Genomic DNA, 19,877 nt, shown 5'->3' with positions numbered 1-19,877 from the left:
AGAGTGACACAGAGACTGTTAAGTACTGTGCAGAATTACTGTCCTTTATTCTCAAGCAATAGAAAGTAGTTAAATATGAGAGCTGTTTGCCCTTTTACTAGTAAACGGTTGCCAGTGGAACCCCTCCCCCATTTTTATGAGCTTTTGTTTCCTTAACATGCATTCATTGTGGAAATGCAAAGATGCTATGAACTGATACACTCCTGCTTCACTTTTTTTTTCTGGGGGATGGGGGGTGGGATAATAATAATAATAATAATAATAATACCTAAAATGACAGCAAGAACACTTTCAGAACCTGAAACATAATTGGGGTCTGTCTTAATGAGAACCATTAAATTGTTTTTATTTCTCTCTTGATTTTAATATGTAAAATTAAAGATGTAAACATGGATTTCCCACATAACATGTAGTTTTGGTTTTCATTTATTTTTAATCAGTGGTTTCTTCTACCTGTGTGCTGGAGATCTCTGCAATAAACATTCAACTACATCAGCAGTGAACTGGATAAATATTAACATTACAAAAAAAGTTAATGTTTATTCAGTTACACCTATTATAAAGTGTGCTAGTTCAGTGGGCTGGAAGGTAGTATCAGTCCAGAGTGCAAGAAATTTTCTGAACATACCAGGTAAGCAGAGTTGTGAAGGAAAAAATCACTAGGAGTGGTCAATAGGGGAGAGGGAAGAAGAGGTATAACTTTTTGCAAAATATCTGACTGTGGTATAATGCCATACATAGTTGATAGGATAGGTTGTACATCTCCAAAAATTTGCAATTTAACTGATAAAACTCCAGCAAATTTTTTTTTGTTTTCCTTGGCATTTTATGTTGTAAGAGTACTATGCAAAGAAAGAATAACCAGTTAATATAGCATTCCTCAACCTGATGCCCTCCAGATGTTTAGGATTAGAACTCTCAACATTCCTGACCATTGACCAGGCTGGCTGACTCTGCTGATTGAAGGTGAAGTCCAAAATATTTAGAAGGTACCAGGTTGTATGCTATGCTAATATACCAGGTTGTATGCTATGCTAATATAACTGCCCCGAGGTTTTGGCAAGGGGCGGCATAGAAATGTTATGTTATAATAATAATAATAATAAAAATAACTGAAAAAAACTGTGGAATATAAAAATAAAATCCTGATAGTGCTTTTACTTATTTTACTCTGCTCTTTAGAAGGAAGGCTCTTGGCGTGTCTGTCAGATCAGGAGAAAAGAGTTCTGGCTTCAGGCCTACAATCTAAAAGCCATCAAACAAAACAGGAAAAAAGGCATGGTTAGGAAGATGAAAACAGATAATACAATTGCCAACAGGGATGGAATTTGATTCTCAGCTCAAAGCAGATCACAGTGGACCTACAAAAAATAGCTGGGTGACTCAATTATCCTTGATGTGGTTGTAATGCATCCAGAAGTTGTTGGCTTTATAAGGCGGCCTCAGTCTTCTGAGCTCCAGCTAGAACCTGCCAGTGCATGTCCATTCTGTTGCAGCGAGTAAAGCTCCTCTAGCTCTCTATCTGTCTAAAGCTTGTGTTTACTGTCCACTACAAAATAGTCTTAGGATGGTCATACAATCAACCAAATCTATATGCATTCCAGATGATCATGCTATTCTTCCTCACAAGATAGTTCTAATTTAGTTCACTCTAATCCTTTCTGTGAAGGGGGAGGAAGGCAAGCAGAGGAAAGCAGTTGAGCGGAGATGATGGAGATGGCAGTTCAGCGCACTGATTTTCTACTTCACAGAACAGAAATATAATTGGGGAAGTAGTCTGGGAACTCCTAATGAAACCCAGCAACCCTACACTTGGCCACCCTCACTGCCACCTTTTAGCCAAGTTTTGCCTTCTGGCTGGTAATATTGCCCTCCCGCCCCTTGAGATCGGCAGCAGAGGCTCTCCTCCGGGAGCCTTCCGTGAGAGATATCAGGAAGCAAAGCACCCGGAGGAGGGCTTTCTCTGCGGTGGCGCCCCATCTGTGGAATGCGCTCCCCAGAGAGGTCCGCCTGGTGCCGTCGTTATTTGTTTTTCGGCACCAGGCCAAGACCTTTTTATTCAAACAGTATTTTAATAATCTTCAATATTTATAGTTTTAATTATGCAGCCAGTGTGTTTCCAAGTTTTAATTGTAATTCTATTTGTTTTATTTATTTGTTGTTGTGAGCCATCCCGAGGCTGTGTAGCAATGGGGATGGCATATAAAAACTTAAATAAATAAATAAATAAAATCTAAACAGCCCAGCACACCAATTTGAGCAGCAACACATAAGTATCATGAGCTCCCAGATTTAATATAATGTATGTTTCTATTTAACTGTTGGTTAAGATAGTGGTAATGCATTATGCATTCTCCATGAGACACCTTCAATATGAGATAGGAAGGAAGTAATGAGCTTTTTTTCCTTCTGCAGCATCGGGTTGGAGTTCTTTATATAGGAATGTTCATCCCCTGTAGACCCAATCCAATAATAGATTAACAAAACAAGCAATGCAGAGGTTAGGTGGACTTTGCAGAGGTCTTGCCAACTAAGCTTCCAAGATGTGAGATCTGCCTGAATGCCAGATAAACTTTTTTAAAAACCATACTCAGCAAATCTTCTAAAAAGGAAACAGAATGGCATGCAATAAAATCTTTTCAAAAATTAGTAATAAAAGGAATAACGGAGCGTGTGAGATAACCATCATGATCCCTCAGTGTTTTCTTTCCTGGGATCTCCCATACCAGTACTTTTGTCATTGGATACTTTCAGTTGGACAGCCAAAAAAACAACAGGATACAATAACGAAAGCTGCACCAACTTGAAAGTGGCCACGGAGGCATGTCTTTTTGTTACCTTCCTGGAATGCAGATTTGCCCTAAAACATTGCCCACTGAAGACGTCACAGTTCCTGGAACAAACCCCAAACGTGCAGTGGTGGCACCGGCGTCGGCGGCCCATCCTGGCATTTTGCTGGCCCTGCAGCTGCCCCCTTGAGTTCCTCTCCAGCCTTTCCTTTCAGCCTCCGCAGCCCTACAACCTCGAAAGCCGCTACGACTGTCCTGGTCTTTGAGCGTAGCTACCACAGCAACCGCGCCAGTCTCGACTCTGTCCATACGCAAACTGGCGGCGGCACGTGATTGGTCAACCCGCTTCTTGTCAGTGCCGGGACCGTTTGCTGCGCTCCCAGGAGAGAGCTGCGACGATCGTGACAGCAGGTAGGAGGCGGGGCTGGAGGGGGGTCGCGGGAGGAGGGCTGTCATTCGTTGGGAGGGCGGGCGGGTCGTTGCTCGCCTTCAAGCACCGCCCACCGTCCGCGCGGGGGCCGCTACGAAGACCTCGTGGCTCGCCGCGCCGTTAACCTGCCCGCGTGCCTCGCGTTCTCTGCCTTGCCTGGGCCTGCTCAGCCCGATCCCTCGAGCATGTCCCGGCACCGTGCTGAGGAAGCAACATGTGTAATGAAGTCCATAAACTGGACAAAAGCAGCGAGTGTCAGTGTCGTCAGAAGGAACGAAGGTCCTTGAAAAGGCGTGTTTTGGATCGACCTTACACAAGTTTCCAGGCAAAAAGCCTCTTCTGCTGTCAGTAAATCGGCCTTATGATCAGCGCTGCAAGAACTGTCCCTTTCCTGAGAAGGCTGCTGTGTAACAGGTGGGGATTCAAAAGGCAGGGCTCCCGGGTGTCATTTTAAAAAACGAAATGTTACCTTAAAGTTTGTTTTGGTTTTCTCCATAGATGTTTCCACAGTGGCTTGCAGCACAATAGCAGAAATTACAATATCGAACAGTTCCAAAACCTTTTTGGTGACATAGCCATCCACTTCCTAATGAAGTACCCCGAATGTTGGGTGGGAAAAGATACTGTCTCAGAACTTCTCCATGTGAATTTGCAATTTTTTTCATTGTGGTTTAAGAACTGAACCTTACAGGCACAGAGTTAATTTTGCAGTTTTAACTGACAAAGAAATATAAGAAGGTGGAGAGCAAGTTCATCGTGGCATTGGTTTGCACGATGTAAAACAAACAAGAACGCATCTCATGCGTCAGTCATCGTTTTCTGCTAGCAAACAATGATCGCTAGATGGGATTGGTCACACTCTTATGTCGTATTATACTTAGCAATCAAATGACAATTTAACCATGTTGTTTATTGCCATTAGTAATTGGTTCCTATATCTGAAGTGTTCCTGCCTCTCTTTGGCTGAACACCACTTGATCATTCCTCTTCCTTGCTCATTCCAACTTCCTTGTTATTTGTTACATTCTTGTCCTAATGCACTCCCAGTCTTTGTGACTTATGGGTTTCTAAGAACATAAGAAAAACCATGCTGGATCAGACCCATGGTTCATCTAGTTCATACAGTGGTAACAGGATCCCACAAGAAGGATGTAAGTACAAGTTCCCAAGCCACTGGCATATTGTCCCTGATATAGGAAATTAGCATATAGCCATCTAGTAGCCACTGATAGCCTTCCCTTCCATGATTTTTAAAGCCCCTTTTAAAGCCACCCAAACTGGTGGTCATCACTACATACTGTGAACATGAACTGCATAGTTTAACTGTGCATTGCATGAAGAACTATTTCCATGTATTTGTTCTGAATCTCCCACCGATTGGTTTCATGGGATGACCCTGAATTGTAATGTCTCCTTATCCACTTTTCCACACTAGGCACAGTTCTTAAGCACCTCTATGATGCCTCCCCTTACTTGCTTTTTTTCTAAGCTAAACAATATCAGGTGATATATGCTTTCCTCATTAGGGAATTGCTCCAAGCCCTTGATCTTTTTAATTGTCCTCTGCTTTTTTCCAAAAGGAAAAATGTCCCTTTTCAGGTGCAGCAACCAGACAATATTCCTAGTGCATTTGCACCATAGTCTTAGCCCTCCGAGACCCCTAAATTGGGATATAGGCTGCAGTATATAAGTTGATAAATGATTATGTAAGGATAGAATAATGTTGACACTTTTATTTTCTATTCTTTTCTAATAATGCTTAAAATGGGTTTGCCTTTTTCAGAGCAACTGTGCATAGAATTGACCTTTTAACTGAGTTGTCAACCACAATCCTAAGATCTCTTTCTTGGTTTGTCTTGCTAGCTCAGATCCCAACAATTTATGTGTGAAGTTAAGATTATTTATTTCTTTTGCTACAAAGTACATTTCCCTTTGTAAATTTTGATGTGCTTTCGCACATAGCTTAACCTAAGCCCTACTGTCACTATGTTCTTGCAGGTTTTTATTCCTTCTGACATGCCCATGCTGACTCTGTGCTGTCATCTCATGATCCGCATACACGTTTGTGCATGCCCATGCACACGCACATGTGCATGTACATGCATGTGTACAGTTCATATGTACCTTGAACTTCCTGTAAGCTTAACCCATCTACCATTGATATAATGAAGGAGGGGCATGGGTGAGTTGGGTTTTGCAACACACATAGAGAAAAATCCAATTGGACAATAGCATTAATGTCAATTATAATGTTAACTTATGCAACTGGCTTTCCAGGGAATCCTGTCAGGCCACCTAATAATATTGGTGTTGCACCAGAGGTCCATTATGCTTGCACAATGTAATTTCCATTATAACTTATGTCTAATTAGATACAATTAATTGAGTCAGCGCTCCATTGTTGTTGGTACGCTCACTTCTTGGTCACATCTGTTATGAGTATTGTTTGTCTAAATGCTTTGTGTTACTTTTCATAGACATTGCTGAAATGAAGAAACTTCTGCTCATTGATTTGGACTGTGGTGTGGATGATGCTCAAGCTCTAATGATGGCTCTAGCATCTCCCAGTGTTGAAGTCCTGGGGATTACTTGCTGTTATGGAAACAGTGTGTTGGAAAATACATGCAGAAATACACTCCGTGTTTTACATGTTTGTCACAAACTTGAGGTAATTTTGAAACAGATTTTTGCATGGTAGTATCATGTGGGGCCCATAAAGTAAGAAACTGGCATCTTGATCCTACTTACACTTTGCACATTATAGCAGTGCGGCTATAACTGTGATCTCAAAAAATGTGGGTGCTTCACAGAATAATTCTATGAATAGTAATCCCTGCAGCCGTTATAACTGTAAAGAGACATGGCTTGTTAGATGTGTTTTGGTCTGTCTTTCATTGTTGCAGTGGAAGTTATTATCAAGTAATCAAGTGTGTGCAGAATATCAGATTAAGGTGAGTTCCTTAATGGATTGCATTTAAGGTCTGCCTTCTGTGGACAGATGGTCTTGGCTTCTGTTGAAAAATGCTAATTTAGTCATAACTTGGGTTAAATCAAACAATTGAAGATTTGCTAGTTGATACAGCAGAATCAGTATTTCTTAAATATGATATTGACACCATTCTCTTGTAACAGATTCCGGTTTATCGTGGTGCATCTGCCCCAATACTTGGTGGACCTGTGCTGGGGGCATTTTTTCATGGAAAAGATGGATTGGGTGATGTCCCAGATCCCAGTGCTCCAGGATTAGACCTTCTACAGGAAGAGCATGCTGTGACTGCCATATTAAGAATAGTCAACGAGCGACCGGGTCAGGTGATACAGATATCTTAATTATATAACAGATTAGTATTATAAGATCTCAAGAAAAGGCTTGCTGAATCAGACTAATGGTCTATCCAGTCTAACAATCCATTCACACAGTGGCAAACCAGCTGTCGACAGAATCACTCAAGAAGGATCGGGACAAGAGTTCCAACTGCTTTGGTCACTCTAGCGGATGGTCTATGACTCAAAATGAAAGGGGTAGCATTGGTTCTGTTGGATTATCGGTGCCCTTCAATACTATCAATCGTAGTAGCCTCAATCATCTGAGGAAGTTGGGAATCAGTGCCACTGCCTTGCAGTGATTTCTTTCCAACCACTTGGGCTGTGATGCTTGGAGACTGTCATTCCTCCAAGAAGGAGCTGACTTGTGAAGTCCTCCAGGGCTTCATTTTGTCTCCAATGCTGTGTAACATCCACATGAAGCCGCTGGGAGAGATCATCAGGAGAAAAGCATTGAGTGTTATCAGTTTCCTGATGATACCCAGCTTTATTTCTCCTGGGGTCTGCTTCTTCTTCTAGAGACTGTGTCTTCTCTCTCAATGACTGCCTCAGGCTGCTAATGGGCTGGATGAAACAAAACAAACAAAAAAGTTGAATCCAGACTAAATGGAGGTGCTAGCTGTTAAGGGTTCAAATCCAAGATTAGAGGGATGTCAACTGGTTCTAGATGGGGTCACACTTCCTCTGAGAGACCATTTTCACAGTTTGGAGGTGCTGCTTGAACAGGCCCTTCAGATGTCAGCACAGAGTGAAGCTGTGGTCAAAAGTGTCTGTTGTCAGTTTTGGCTGATTTGCCAACTGCATCCTTCCTGGTAGAAAATGACCTGAAAACCATAGTGCACACACTGGTAACTTCTAGGCTTGATTTCTGCAATGCACTCTACAGAGGGCTACCCTTGTGCCCACTCTGGAAACTGCAACTAATAAAAAACATGGCAACCGGGTTGGTCTCTGGGACTGCATGCAGAAACCATATATTGCCAGTATTAAGGTCTCTGAACTGGCTGCTGATACATTTCCAAACAAAGTGCAAAGTTGGTAGTTATCCTTAAAGCCTTCATGGCTTGGGTCCAAATTACTTTCAGTAGTGCCCTTGTCCACACAGTCTGCTTTGTCTGCTAAGGTCCACTGGAGATACTCTTCTGAACTCTGCTTCCATAAGATTATTATCAACTACACAGAGGAAATTCCCAGTGGTTGCACCTAAACTGTGGAATGGCTTGCTGGGAAAGATGAATCAGATATCTCAGACTGCTACCTTTGAGAGGTAGTTAAAGGTGTATCTTTTCCAACAGGCTTCCCAGATTAGTTCTATTTGATTTTCTACTTTAAATTAAAATTATTGTTGGTTTTAATCTCTTGTAAACTGCCAGAGTCTAAGGAAATGGGGCGGTATATAAAAATCAAAATACATTTATACAAAAATAAACTGCCCAAGCTTCCCAGCAATTGGTGTGTGTGGGCATGCTGCCCTTGATAACGGAGGTAGCACAACCAGCAAGGCTAATAGCCATTGGTAGCCATCTCCATGAATCTGTTCAGTCCCCCTTTAAAGCTAACCAAAGTGGTGACTATTTCCTGTGGCAATGAATGCCATAGTTTAACTATGTAGTGTATGAAGAATACTTCTTTTCATCTTCCACAAATCAGCTTTGTGGGATGACTCAGTTCTAGAATCATGGGAGATGAAGAAAAATGTCCACCATTTATCCACACCATGCATAATGTCACCACATCTATCATGCATCCTCTTACTTGCCTAAACAATCCCAGTTGTAGCTGTTCCTCATAGGAGAGTTGCTCCAATTCCTTGATCATTTTAATTGCCCTTTGCTGCAACTTTTCCAACTCAATAATGCCTTCAACTCAATATTTTTCAAATAAGGGGATTAGAACTATACACAATACTCTTAAAAGCAATTGCGTCAAGATTTATATACAGGGTAGTGGCAGTTCTAGTTTCAGTTCCTTTCCTAATTATGCTTAAAATGGAATGTGCCCTTTTCAAAGCAGCTTGTTCACTGGGTTACTTGACATTTTAATTGAGCTGTCTGCCAGAGCCCCAAGATCTATTTCTTCCTCAGCCAATGCTAGCTCAGATCCCATCAGCCTATACTTGAAGTTGGAATTTTTTTGCCCCAATACGCATTTCTTTACAATTTACACGATACATTACATAATAATTTACACTGTAATAGGCTAATATCCCTTCCTTATCATGATATGCCAGGATATGAGAGCCAGCATTGTGTAGTGGTTACGAGCACAGGATTGGGACTCAGGTGATCTGGGTTCTAGTCTTCTCTCACAGCCATGGAGCCAACTGGGTTATTTTGGGGCCAATCACAGACTCTCAACCCAACCCTCCTCACAGGGTTGTTGTTGTGGAGTTAAGATTGATAAGATTGTGGGGTTAAGATTGATAGCAGGAGGAGGGGAACTATGAACTTTGAGTTCATTGTAAGAAAAAAGTCGGTTATCATTGAAATAAATAAAAAATAGATATGTTGGTAATCCCTTCCAAGCCAAACTTTTAGCACTTCTGCTAGAACAGCAGCTTGACTTGAAGAGGACAGACCTAGTTAACCACAGAGGAGTTGTCATACAAGATAATGTAACAGTATATGTGTGCATGTGTTCAGGATAACTTGGAAAATTACTGTCATGTGTCTTATAGGTTTCTATTGTTGCTACTGGTCCCTTGACAAATTTAGCCCTAGCTGTGAAAATGGACCCATTGCTTCCTGAGAAACTTAAAAATGTGTTCATCATGGGAGGGAATACTGAATGTAAGTGATCTGAGGACAGTTTCTTAAGTAAGTGTACTCCAAAAAGGCATGTTCCTTCATACTTCACAAGTGATTTGCTTTTTAAATAATATTATCTGCTGAGTGATGCTGTGTGGTCATATCAACTCCTCTGTGGGGCAGATCCTTTTCAGTTGCTATTTTTAATATTGTTTATAGTAGTTTTCGTTAGCATATTTGTAACTTATCTGTGGGGGACTGCAGGTGGCACAGTGGTTTAAACCGCTGTGCTGCTGTGCTGGTAGATCGAAAGGTCGCCAGTTCGAATCTGCACAACAGGGTGAGTTCCCATTGCTCCATCCCAGCTCCTGCCAACCTTGCAGTTCGAAAGCATGCAAATGCAAGTAGATAAAAAGGTACCCCTTCGGTGGGCAGGTAACAGCATTCCGTGCACTTCGGTGTTTAGTCATGCCGGCCACATGACCACGGAGACCGTCTGCAGACAAGCGCTGGCTCCCTCAGCTAGGAAACGGAGATGAGCATCGCCCCCTAGAGTCAGGCATGACTGGACTTAATGTCAAGGGGAAACCTTTACCTTTTAATCTTATGTGTAAGCTGCTTTGAATGGATTATTATCCTGGATAAATAGTTGTAATAATCATTAAAATGTTTTAATGATTACATAAATCACTAAAGTGATGTCGATTTGAGAGTTTTGTCTTAGTAGAAAATGACTTTGTTTTTTTTACAAATTGATTTCAGAGAAATTTGACTTATTAATCTTGGTCTGAAGGTAACATGCCTTTCTTTTCTGTGAACAGTTTCTTTTCTTTTCTGTTTTGGGGGCATTTTAAAATGTTTTCTGCAGAAAAGCTAAGAGCATACTTCTATAAATGTCTTTTTAGAGGTCTAATTGTTTTAATTGGAACCTATTCTAAGGTAAGTATGCATAGGATTACAGCCTAAATTATATTTTAAAGAATTGTTATTAAGTATTCTGATGAAGCAAGATATGACTCTGGCAATGAGCCAAAGAAGTAATTAAGGCATAAGAAAAATTATGAGCGCACACTGCAGGAACTTCATTTCAGCTATGCTTATGAGAAAGTCCCATTTCTAAGGAGGCCAGTCATCTGCACAATTTAAAAATATGGGGCTGCTTCTTCAGGAGTTAAAGCTTTTGCAGGAAAAGAAAACAAACTTCAAAGGAAACTCCAGCTACAATCAGTACCCAAACATAAATTATTTATATAGCTATGGATACTTCAGAACTGACATTTCGCTCTCTACATGAGTCATGTGCTGGAAAGCTGGGATGGGGGTAGGTTCCCAGTGCACAAAAATAGATAGATTTCAGCCTCCAAGAAGCAACCTGAGGCAAGTTACAATTATTTTTTAAAAAATCAGATCTAAATTGCCAAAAAGATGTTTTAGAAGCATGGGCCTGATGTTCACCTCTGGCAATGTACCCTGTTTCCCCGAAAATAAGACCTATCCCAAAAATAAGACCCAGTACTATTTTTGGTTCTTGCTAAAATAGAAGACCTACCCCAAAAATAAGACCTAGCTGTGTTTATTCCCAGGGCCAGTGGGGAACATAAAGAGTCTTTCTAAACTTTATTTTTTAGCTTAACTTTAACTTGATGCACTGTGTGGAGGCAAAATGCTTATGCAGCTCTGTTCCCTGCGGAGGGAGCTGAGCCGCATAAGCCGATGCTTCCTCTGTAGCGCCGGCTCCCGTCACAGGGGAGTGATACCAAATGTACATGTATTTGTGCTGTTGTACATGAATAAGTGTGGGTTGTTGTACACATTAAAAATTAAAATAAACAATAAGACCTACCCTGAAAATAAGACCTAGTGTGTTTTTGTGAGCCAAAAAAAAAAAAAAAGGCAGTGTCTTATTTTTGGGGGAAACACGGTGCATGAGCATAGATTTTGATCCTACACCTGTATGGATAACATGAAGCATCTCCAGAGCAAAGTAAATCAAACAGTTGTACATTACAGCAACCAATTGTTGTTTCTTATAGCCAGGGGAAATGTTACAGTCTGTGGAGAATTCAATTTTGCAACGGATCCGGAAGCTGCTTACATTGTCTTAAATGAATACATTTGCCCAGTTTATATTGCAGCATGGGAGTTTACATGTTCCTGTCAACTTTCCTGGGTAAGATATTAAGTCTGCAATCCTGTTGTCACTTACCTGCAAGTAAAGCTCTGTTGAACTCAATGGGACTTACTTCTGAGTAGAAACACAGGCTTGTTCTGGAAATGTCTGTTAATGTAGGCTAGTATTTAAAGAACCACTTAAGTTTGTTCTAGCACCATGATTGCTTTTTATGTTGGTTTTCATATCCTGGTATTGAAACAATATTAAATTGGTCAGCTAATACGCAATCTCCCATGAAGGCACTGCAGGCATCTTTTTGTGAAGTCAGCAGGACTGAACTGATGCAGCATGTGGAGAAATGCACTTTGATTCCCTTTTCACCAATTTTAGAGATAATTAAGCTTCTTCGTTGTCTCTGCACACCACTGTCTTTCTCTAGTTCTCTATAATATGCCTTGTTTCTTCCTTCTTTTTCAATTTTCTGCAAGTACTGTTCATGCTGCAGATGTCTCAGTCAGTGTAATCAGTAGTCTTCTGTGCGTTCACACGTGACTTAGGTGATGACACACCTTTCCCAACAATGCAGTGCAGCAAACTTCTGGAGAACAGTTGCACAGCTTTATTAAACAAGTAGCAGATACATCTGGGGCTGAGACTCACAAGCATAGGACTGACTGAGGCAAGGGGAAGAACACAGAAGTAAGCCCTATTTATTGAGTTATGGGAAATTATCTTACTTGCCTTTTCCTGCAAGCCCTGAGACAGAACATTCATTCATTCATTCATTCATATATGCGCTATTTACCTTTCAGGAGAAAATGCCTTCTGGATCTTATTTATTCCCAGGCTCACTGTTTCTCATGTTTGCTTGACAGTAAATCTCACTGTCTTCAATGGGTCTTATTCCCAGATAGGTGTGCATAGAATTGTACCTGGAATTGCTGATTTAATACAATTGTTTATCCTCAAGTCTGCAATCTTATAGACACATGCCTGGGAAAAATCCTATTGTACTCAGTGAGGTTTATGCCTGAATAAACATGTGCAGAATCAGACATGTATATCAACAGAGCTTATATTTGGTTAGACATATATATGACCAGTGCTTTTTTTGTAAAAAAAAAAAAAAAGGTGCAGGAACTCACGTCGTTGGGGCAGTAAGCACACACACCAATTCCAAGCCAAGCAGCCTCTGGAGCAGCTATCTCTCACGATCTGATAGCAGATACAATAGCAGCCTGCAGGCACTATGTTAATGATGTTTGCTGCTGATCTGCTAGCCGAAATCACTTCGTAAAATCCATTGAAAAAAAAGTGCCGGAACGCTGTTCCGGTGCGTTCTATGACAAAAAAAAAATGCCCTGTATATGACTGTGAAAGTTTGTTTTCTTAAGGGCACAATCCTAGGTAGAGTTAAACATAAAAGCCTTACAACTGCTGGCTGGAGAATGCTGAGAGTTAATAGAAGCTTTTGTATAAACATCCATAGGGTTGTACCCTGGGTGTGCTTTAAATCCATGTGGAAAAAAGCGAGCTGCATTAGTTTTCATTTTCATGAACCTTTTAAGGCCATCATAATTTCTGTAGTGGTTTCTGCACTTTCCTGCTAAAAGGTACCTACTGCAGTTTAAGCGCGCGTGCGTGTGTGTGTGTGTGTGTGTGTGTGGAGAGAGAGAGAGAGAGAGAGAATGTGGAATCTCTTCAATAATACACTTTCTTAATTGGTGCCAGGGTGTAACAACGGGAAGATAAAATTTTGTAATTTATTTTCCTGCATTGGCTGAGAATACTGGTACTTTGTTTTAACATAAATCCCTTGCAGTAGAAAATATGTGCAAGTTGTTTTACATTAAAATAACTCAACAACTAACACTTGTGAATTTTGCCCTGGACTAACATTTTATCATTATTATAATTCTTGTCCACTAGATTTATGTACACTAAGATACTGTAAAATTTTCACAATAGCCCTTAAATGATAAAAACCCAGCAATTGGATGTTAACATTTCCTTAGGTTCCTGGCTACATCATGCAGCTTTCAACTTTGCAAATTAAGTTTCTGCTCTGAGATGCCGGACTTGACCATTCATTCATTCATTCATTCATTCATTCATTCATTATTTATTTTATTTAAAACATTTCTGTGCCGCCCCATCGCAATAAACCTCAGGGCGGCTCACAACATCAAAAAAGTCAACCATACATTAAAACCCCCAATACAATAAACCCCCCAGTACCATAAAACCTCAATAAAACCTCAGTGCATTCTCGGCTAAAAAACAAACAAACAAACCTAGTTAAATAAATAAATTAACAATTAAAATAAGTTTTAAATGAAAAGGTCTTAGCCTGGCGCCGAAAAGCAAATAAAATTATCCATATTTTCTTTAACTGTATTAAATGTGATCACCCTATTCTATACAAAGAAGTTCAACATCCTCACGACTCTGTATTTCCCTCCAAATCTGCTAAAAATCATTAATGAAGCCTCAATGGAATGTGACTAAACCTGGAGACAATAATACTGGAGATGAACTCTCCTTATATTAATTTCAAACTTTTCATGTAACTCCTTGTGGGGCCAAATTGTTTATAGTGATCAGAATTTCTCTTTATTTTGCAGGAGTTCTATGATGAATGGGTTAATCAGAATACCGAGAAAGCCCAGTTCATGAAGAAAATATTTGCTCATTCTGTAGATATCATAAAGTCTTCCAGTAGCAAAGCAGGCAGGAAAGAATGGAACTCAGGGTTTGTTTCTTGTGATTCCTATGCAATGGCTGCTGCCATAGATGAGAGCTTTCTCACAGAAGTCACAGAAATTGGTGTAAGTGTTGAGCTGAATGGTTCATTAACTAGAGGAATGATGATCATGGACTGGACTGACAAATTGGAAAAGGAAAATAAAGCTTTTGTAATGAAAAGCTGTGATCTTGGGAAGTTCCAGGCCCTTATGATGGCAGCTTTAAGATAAAAAGAGCTATTGAAGTCCCTTCCTCACTATTCTTCTGCTCATGTGGACAGTTTGATTTTTAGCTATGGCTACATATCAAACATTAAACAGCTGAAACAGCATCCTATGTAAGGCAAGTGAAGTAGAATCATTTTCCTTGCTTCCCATGATGAAGATGGAAACGATCCTTTAACGTAGCTTTTGGCGAGCACAAACAGTGTACTGGTTTCTAGACTTTCATGACATTTCTCTTTGACAAAGAGCTGATGGCACACACAGGGCTAAGCCAACTTCAGTGCCAAAGAAAGAGAAAAAATACTATTCTAGTAGGCATTACCAGAACCACCATACAGTTAGTACTATCTCTTGAATAAAATCTAACGATATGCACCTGTGGAAGATCCAAGCTAAATGTAAACCACAGAGGGCGACTCCATAGTACATGAGTAAGCATTTTGATCGTTACTTAAGAGCCCTTGAAAGACATGTTATTTAATACATTGAAATAGTTGCTTACCAATTCAGTATTAATTTACCAACACAGAATAATAGCATTTCATAGTGCATTAAAATTCCTGTTAGAGCTACCATTTCTGTTAACTTACCAATTAAGTTCTGTAAGCTGATTTCACAGATAACCACAGCTAGGTTAATTTACAGGAAACAGAGTGTTGTCAGTCCATTCAATAAACTACATGAATATACCACGTCAAAACTGATCAATTATATCAATGAAACAGAAGAAAGGCAATGCTGTAATCATTTTGTTCAGAGGTGGAATTATTTTCTTAATTATTGGTGAAATGAAGTACATGGATCTACAAGTATACCTCGGGTCTTCAATTAATTGTAACAAATATTGGATTATTCAACGTGTGTGTGTGTGTATATGTACTTAATAAAGATGAAATTTTAAGAAGTATATGCATACATGCCTCACAGGATACTTAGGCACCCTTTACTGTTCTCCAGTTTGTACTTGTTTGTACTGCAGGCTGATAGGAAGGAAGAGAATAAAGAAATGGGGTGGGGGGGGGGGGGTCTCTGGTAATGTAGATTCTTAGAAGCTCTAGCTCCAGGAACCAATCCTGGGGGTCTTTTCAACCGGTCAGATGCTACAGTGGAAACTATATAAGGTACCAGGAGAGATATCAAGTTGGTGGTTTATTCTTAACTAATTCCTGAAATACATAAAAGGAATTGGTTCTTAAATGGTAGACTGACTTTCTCACAGTGCAAGGGATGTACAGAGCCTGAAAGGGTAAGTGATGTTCCAGGAGAGGGTAGCATCCTTCAGGTTTTTCTCCTTCTTTAGCCATGACTTGGGTAGATGAATACCCTTGTTGCATAATATGAATGAAAATTGAAATTTGCAACTAAAACAAATGGTGGTGTTAAAGAAGTCACGAGCATTTTAGATGGAAGAGTATATTCCTTGGGGGGCATAGTAGTGTTAGTCATGCCATTATTAGTATGGTGTGGTCATGTGACCACATTCAGAAAGAATTGATGCCAGATTTTGTAAAAGGTTTGTTTGTTTGTTTGTTTGTTTGTTTATTTAGGGAACTTCTATGCCCCCCCATTCCCCGAAGCCTGGGGGCGGCTCACAAACATAAATAACATCATATAAAACAATATAATTTAACAGTATAAATTAAGTCGCCCTGGCCAAAGAATAAATAAATGGTATTAACAATTAAATAACGTTTGAATAAAAAGGTCTTCGCCTAGTGCCGAAAAACAAATAACGACGGCACCAGGCGGCCCTCTCTGGGGAGTGCATTCCATAGATTGGGCACCATCGCAGAGAAAGCCCTCCTCCGGATACTCAGCCTCCTAATATCATTCACAGAGGGTTCCTGGAATATCAAATATGTAAAAAATCAATTGTAAGTATGATTTAGGAAACGATTAGGGTTAGAATGTAGCTCTCCAGACATTTGTGACCAACTTCCAGAAGCCCCTGTCAACCTGGCCACTAATCAGGAGTGCTGAAAGTTCAGAACATCTCAAGCTCTATTGGGTAAAGCACATTCTGGCACTCAAAGCCTGCCAGCTGAAACTTCAGTGGAAAGTAGTAACTTGCCTGCCACTGGACATACACTAGTTATAGTTTGGGCATATACAATTATATGGATATGCCTGCAGAAAGCTACACTAGCTTATCAGCATAATTCCACTAGTATAGCAGATGATGTTAGGCAAAGATGGGATTGGGAATTCAGATAGCAAAGAAATAAAAGGACACGGAGACTTCTGTGCAGAAGAAAGAATAAACACAGGATGTAAATCTTTTGGAGCAGGGCAGATGATATAAAAGGAGTGTGGAGCTGAGGAAGGGCCATTATATTTTGGAAACAATGATAAAAAGAGAAAGGGAAAGCTCGGAATAAATGTAGGACACTGTTGGGCAAAGTTTGGGAGTGGTTCCCTTTCGTCCACTCACCTTCTTGTGATGCTTTTGGTTGTCTCTGAAGAGGTTAGGGTACCTTAGCATTTATTTATCTGTGTTCACCTGTTTATTGATGCCTTGTTTAATGAACACAGGCTTGGTTTTTTATTACAAATCTAACACACTGAGTTCAGTCCTCCCTGTCCCAATTTTATACATAGTTGCATTACCAAAAACAAAAGCGTTTCTGCAAATAGATGTTTTGCTTATCTGCAGTTTTTATATATAAGCATTTATGAAGAGAAGGAAATTGGTAAACTCTTATCCCATGGCTATTATGCAGGAAAGTGAGATCGATTTAAACTCCAAAATAGTGACAATGGAGTGTGATATTCTTCCAGTGGCTAGGTTAAGAATACATTCCCAACCGTCTCCAAAACTCTTCTACCTCCTTGTACCTTCCCATGGAGCTCAACCTAACTTTTCTGAGCTGTGTGGGCAAATTCCTTCCATCCAGTGCAAGACATCCCCTTTTAGTGCTTGCAGTACTCCTGCAAGCTGCTGCAACAACAGCAAAGCATTTCCAGTCAGGTTGGAGGGTGGGGAGAAAGCAGGAATGAGGTTGGTGAAACAGCAGCAAAGCTATTTCCCTTACAGAAAGGTTGCCTCCCTCCAGGCCCAAAAGGTTACCTGTTAAATAAATTGCTAACATGATTTTCTAACTGAATTTTGATTTTTCCCAAACCCTGAATTACGTGGATACACCCAAGCAAATATTTTAAAGTTTATGCTAAAACATCCCTTTGGGTTTGATTATGTCGTACCCAGAATGTATTCACACAGATATACAAGCAGTTTTAGTTTATGTTAAGTCCCATGAGTAGTATCCTTGAAGTATGACAGTCTGAATTAAATCCATACTTGTGTATATTGCGTGTTGTGTGCGCGTGAGAGAGCGAGGGAGAGAGCGCGCGCGCTAAATGGTTCGATATCAGGTGTTCATATTTCAGAAACAACTTTTATCCACAAGGGGGAGCTGTTGTCCTACTATTGTAGTCATGAAGAATGGTACTTACCCATGCTAGTGGCACGGAAGGAAAATTGAATAGCATGAATACATCGTATTAAAAGCATTTGCATCTTCAACTGAATTCTATCACAGTTCCTGAATATTTTCCCTATGGATACTTCCCTGTTTTATGTGTCTTTTGATCACAGAACTTGATGTGATGCTGCAGCTTCACCTGAAAACCTGCTGCATTCCAACACAAACTGCAGAGGAACTGGACTCCTTAGGAAGTAGTTCCAGGATAACACTTGGAGAATTTAAAAAAATGACTTTTTGAGTTTCACTGTGTGTGTGTGTGTGTGTGTGTGTTCTCTCTCTCTCTCTCTCTCTCTCTCTCTCTCTCTCTCTCTCTCTCTCTCTCTCTCTCTCTCTCTCTCGGTTTAGCTGCCTTCGTGTACTCTTCCTGCTTGGCTTTTGAAACTTCCATTGAAAACTGCTTTTTGCTATCCATAGTCAGTTCCTCCAAAACATGAAACTAAAGAAGTAGGCATTTAATGTTGGAAGTGCATCTTATTAGCTTCCTTCAGTGTGAAATATGATTACTGTTCACTTTCTGGCAAATCATAAACAGCAGAAGTATTTACAGATAACATCAGTTGCCATTCTGTTCGAACGCACTCAAATCACTTACAATAAAGGCTCTTGAGAGGAAGTGCAGCTAGCATAGAGAATGCAAGCAAAATTCAGATAGGCTGTGCAGAAGCACTGCCTCCTCCTAAGAGTAATAATGAAACAAGTGACTCAGGAAAACACTATTTCCTCTGGAGATTTTAAGAGTAGTTACGTTAGAGCCATCTACTGGCAGTACTTTCAGCAGATCGAGAATCATTTAATTGCATGGGGCATAGCCAAATGACTTCGGTGAGTCTACAAAAGGGGTTTCAGAGTTCATATAGCCTATATAATCATGGACATTTGTGTGAGGGAAGAGGAGAGCTGCTCGTAAATATACCCCAATATTGGTAGCTCCCGAAATGCTAGCAAGAAACAAATATAGAAATGATTTACGTCCTTTGAAATATAGATTTGGGTAAGTTATATATAAAATATGCACCACTCCAAACTACTCTAGTTTTCTCTGGTCACCACATTCAGGGTACATTACACAGAAAAAGTTCCAAGGATGCATTCTACACTCTTCCTTCTCTACTGGTGAATTTTGATATCCCTCCTAATCCCCATTTTAGCATGTTGGTTCATTTATGAAAGGAGGTTTAATTTGCTTAGTACTCATTATAACAACAGATGCAATCCCAAAGAAATGTGAATGGATGCCAACTTTTCAATGTCCACAAAGCTTTACTCCAGGTGTGTGATTATGGCAGAGGAACAAATCAGAGCCTCATGTGCTCAAATCAAAACCACAAAAATGTCTGCCAAGCTTTCTAGCAGTGCAATGCTTACTTTATTAGCAGCAAGTTGGGCTCCTACGTGCAATACAATGTTTTCTGAAACCTATTTGCAGCTTGAAATACAGAGGTGCAGTAACACAGTGCCTATTTAAGTGTGCTTTACTTGCCACTTCCAGCAGCTGCAGTCCCATCTTAAGTTTTCAGTTACTTTCTAATACTTTTACTCACAGTGTGGACTGCTGCACCCTTTTCCTGCACACTGTTCAGCCGATGCAGATAAGTCTGCATAGGCTTCTCTTGAACATGGCAGGAAGGGCTACAGCCCCCCAGCAACCCCCAGCAGAGTCCTTTATTTTGCCAGAGGCAAAATGCTTTGTTTCAGCTGAGTTTTTATGAACCTCAGCAAATTATTGTGGGGTTCCTACAGCCTTTCAAATGACTTGATTGGGACTAAAGGCATTTATCACTGCAATCCATGGTGGCTCAGCTGCACTCACAGTTGTACATTATATACTCATGACATATAAACATGGCCCAGTTCATCATCACACCAAGTCATGCTGGCACCATTAATGTTTGCTGTATGGTAGCCAGCCATGCTACTAATTATTTTAGAAGTGATGATGTGTTAAAGTATGAGGAAGGCATACCAGGTGCATGTATATGCAGGAAAAATGATGTAACAGTACTTTTTAGTGAGACTTAGG

At 40.3% G+C, this 19,877-nt stretch overlaps 1 protein-coding gene across 2 annotated transcripts; it reads left to right on the top strand.

Moving 5' to 3' along the window:
* The first annotated feature begins 3,150 nt into the window (after window positions 1–3,150).
* Window positions 3,151–15,276, top strand: LOC123025026 (inosine-uridine preferring nucleoside hydrolase-like). Of its 2 annotated transcripts, none has more exons than XM_044433449.1 (6): window positions 3,151–3,200; window positions 5,697–5,887; window positions 6,352–6,531; window positions 9,221–9,332; window positions 11,324–11,460; window positions 14,028–15,276. In XM_044433449.1, the coding sequence occupies exons 2-6, from the start codon at window positions 5,708–5,710 to the stop codon at window positions 14,376–14,378; spliced, it is 960 nt and encodes a 319-aa protein (XP_044289384.1). In that variant the 5' UTR covers window positions 3,151–3,200; window positions 5,697–5,707; the 3' UTR covers window positions 14,379–15,276. The 2 variants fall into 2 exon arrangements, with proteins under 2 accessions (XP_044289384.1, XP_044289375.1); XM_044433440.1 differs by lacking the exon at window positions 3,151–3,200 and adding an exon at window positions 3,373–3,633.
* The last annotated feature ends 4,601 nt before the right edge of the window (window positions 15,277–19,877 follow it).

Source organism: Varanus komodoensis, unplaced genomic scaffold (assembly GCF_004798865.1).
Source record: "Varanus komodoensis strain SLA01 unplaced genomic scaffold, ASM479886v1 scaffold1, whole genome shotgun sequence".
Lineage (NCBI taxonomy): Eukaryota > Metazoa > Chordata > Lepidosauria > Squamata > Varanidae > Varanus > Varanus komodoensis.
The sequence above is the reverse complement of the archived record's forward strand: the minus strand, read 5'-3'. Positions and strand labels throughout refer to the sequence as shown.

What these genes read in the sequence shown, in the direction of transcription:
- LOC123025026 (XM_044433449.1), top strand. Translation starts at nt 5,708, where the DNA reads ATGAAGAAACTTCTGCTCATTGATTTGGACTGTGGTGTGGATGATGCT. An exon ending in ATGTTTGTCACAAACTTGAG is followed by an intron (nt 5,888 to 6,351) that starts GTAATTTTGAAA and finishes CTCTTGTAACAG; the next exon opens with ATTCCGGTTTATCGTGGTGC. An exon ending in GTTCCTGTCAACTTTCCTGG is followed by an intron (nt 11,461 to 14,027) that starts GTAAGATATTAA and finishes TTTATTTTGCAG; the next exon opens with GAGTTCTATGATGAATGGGT.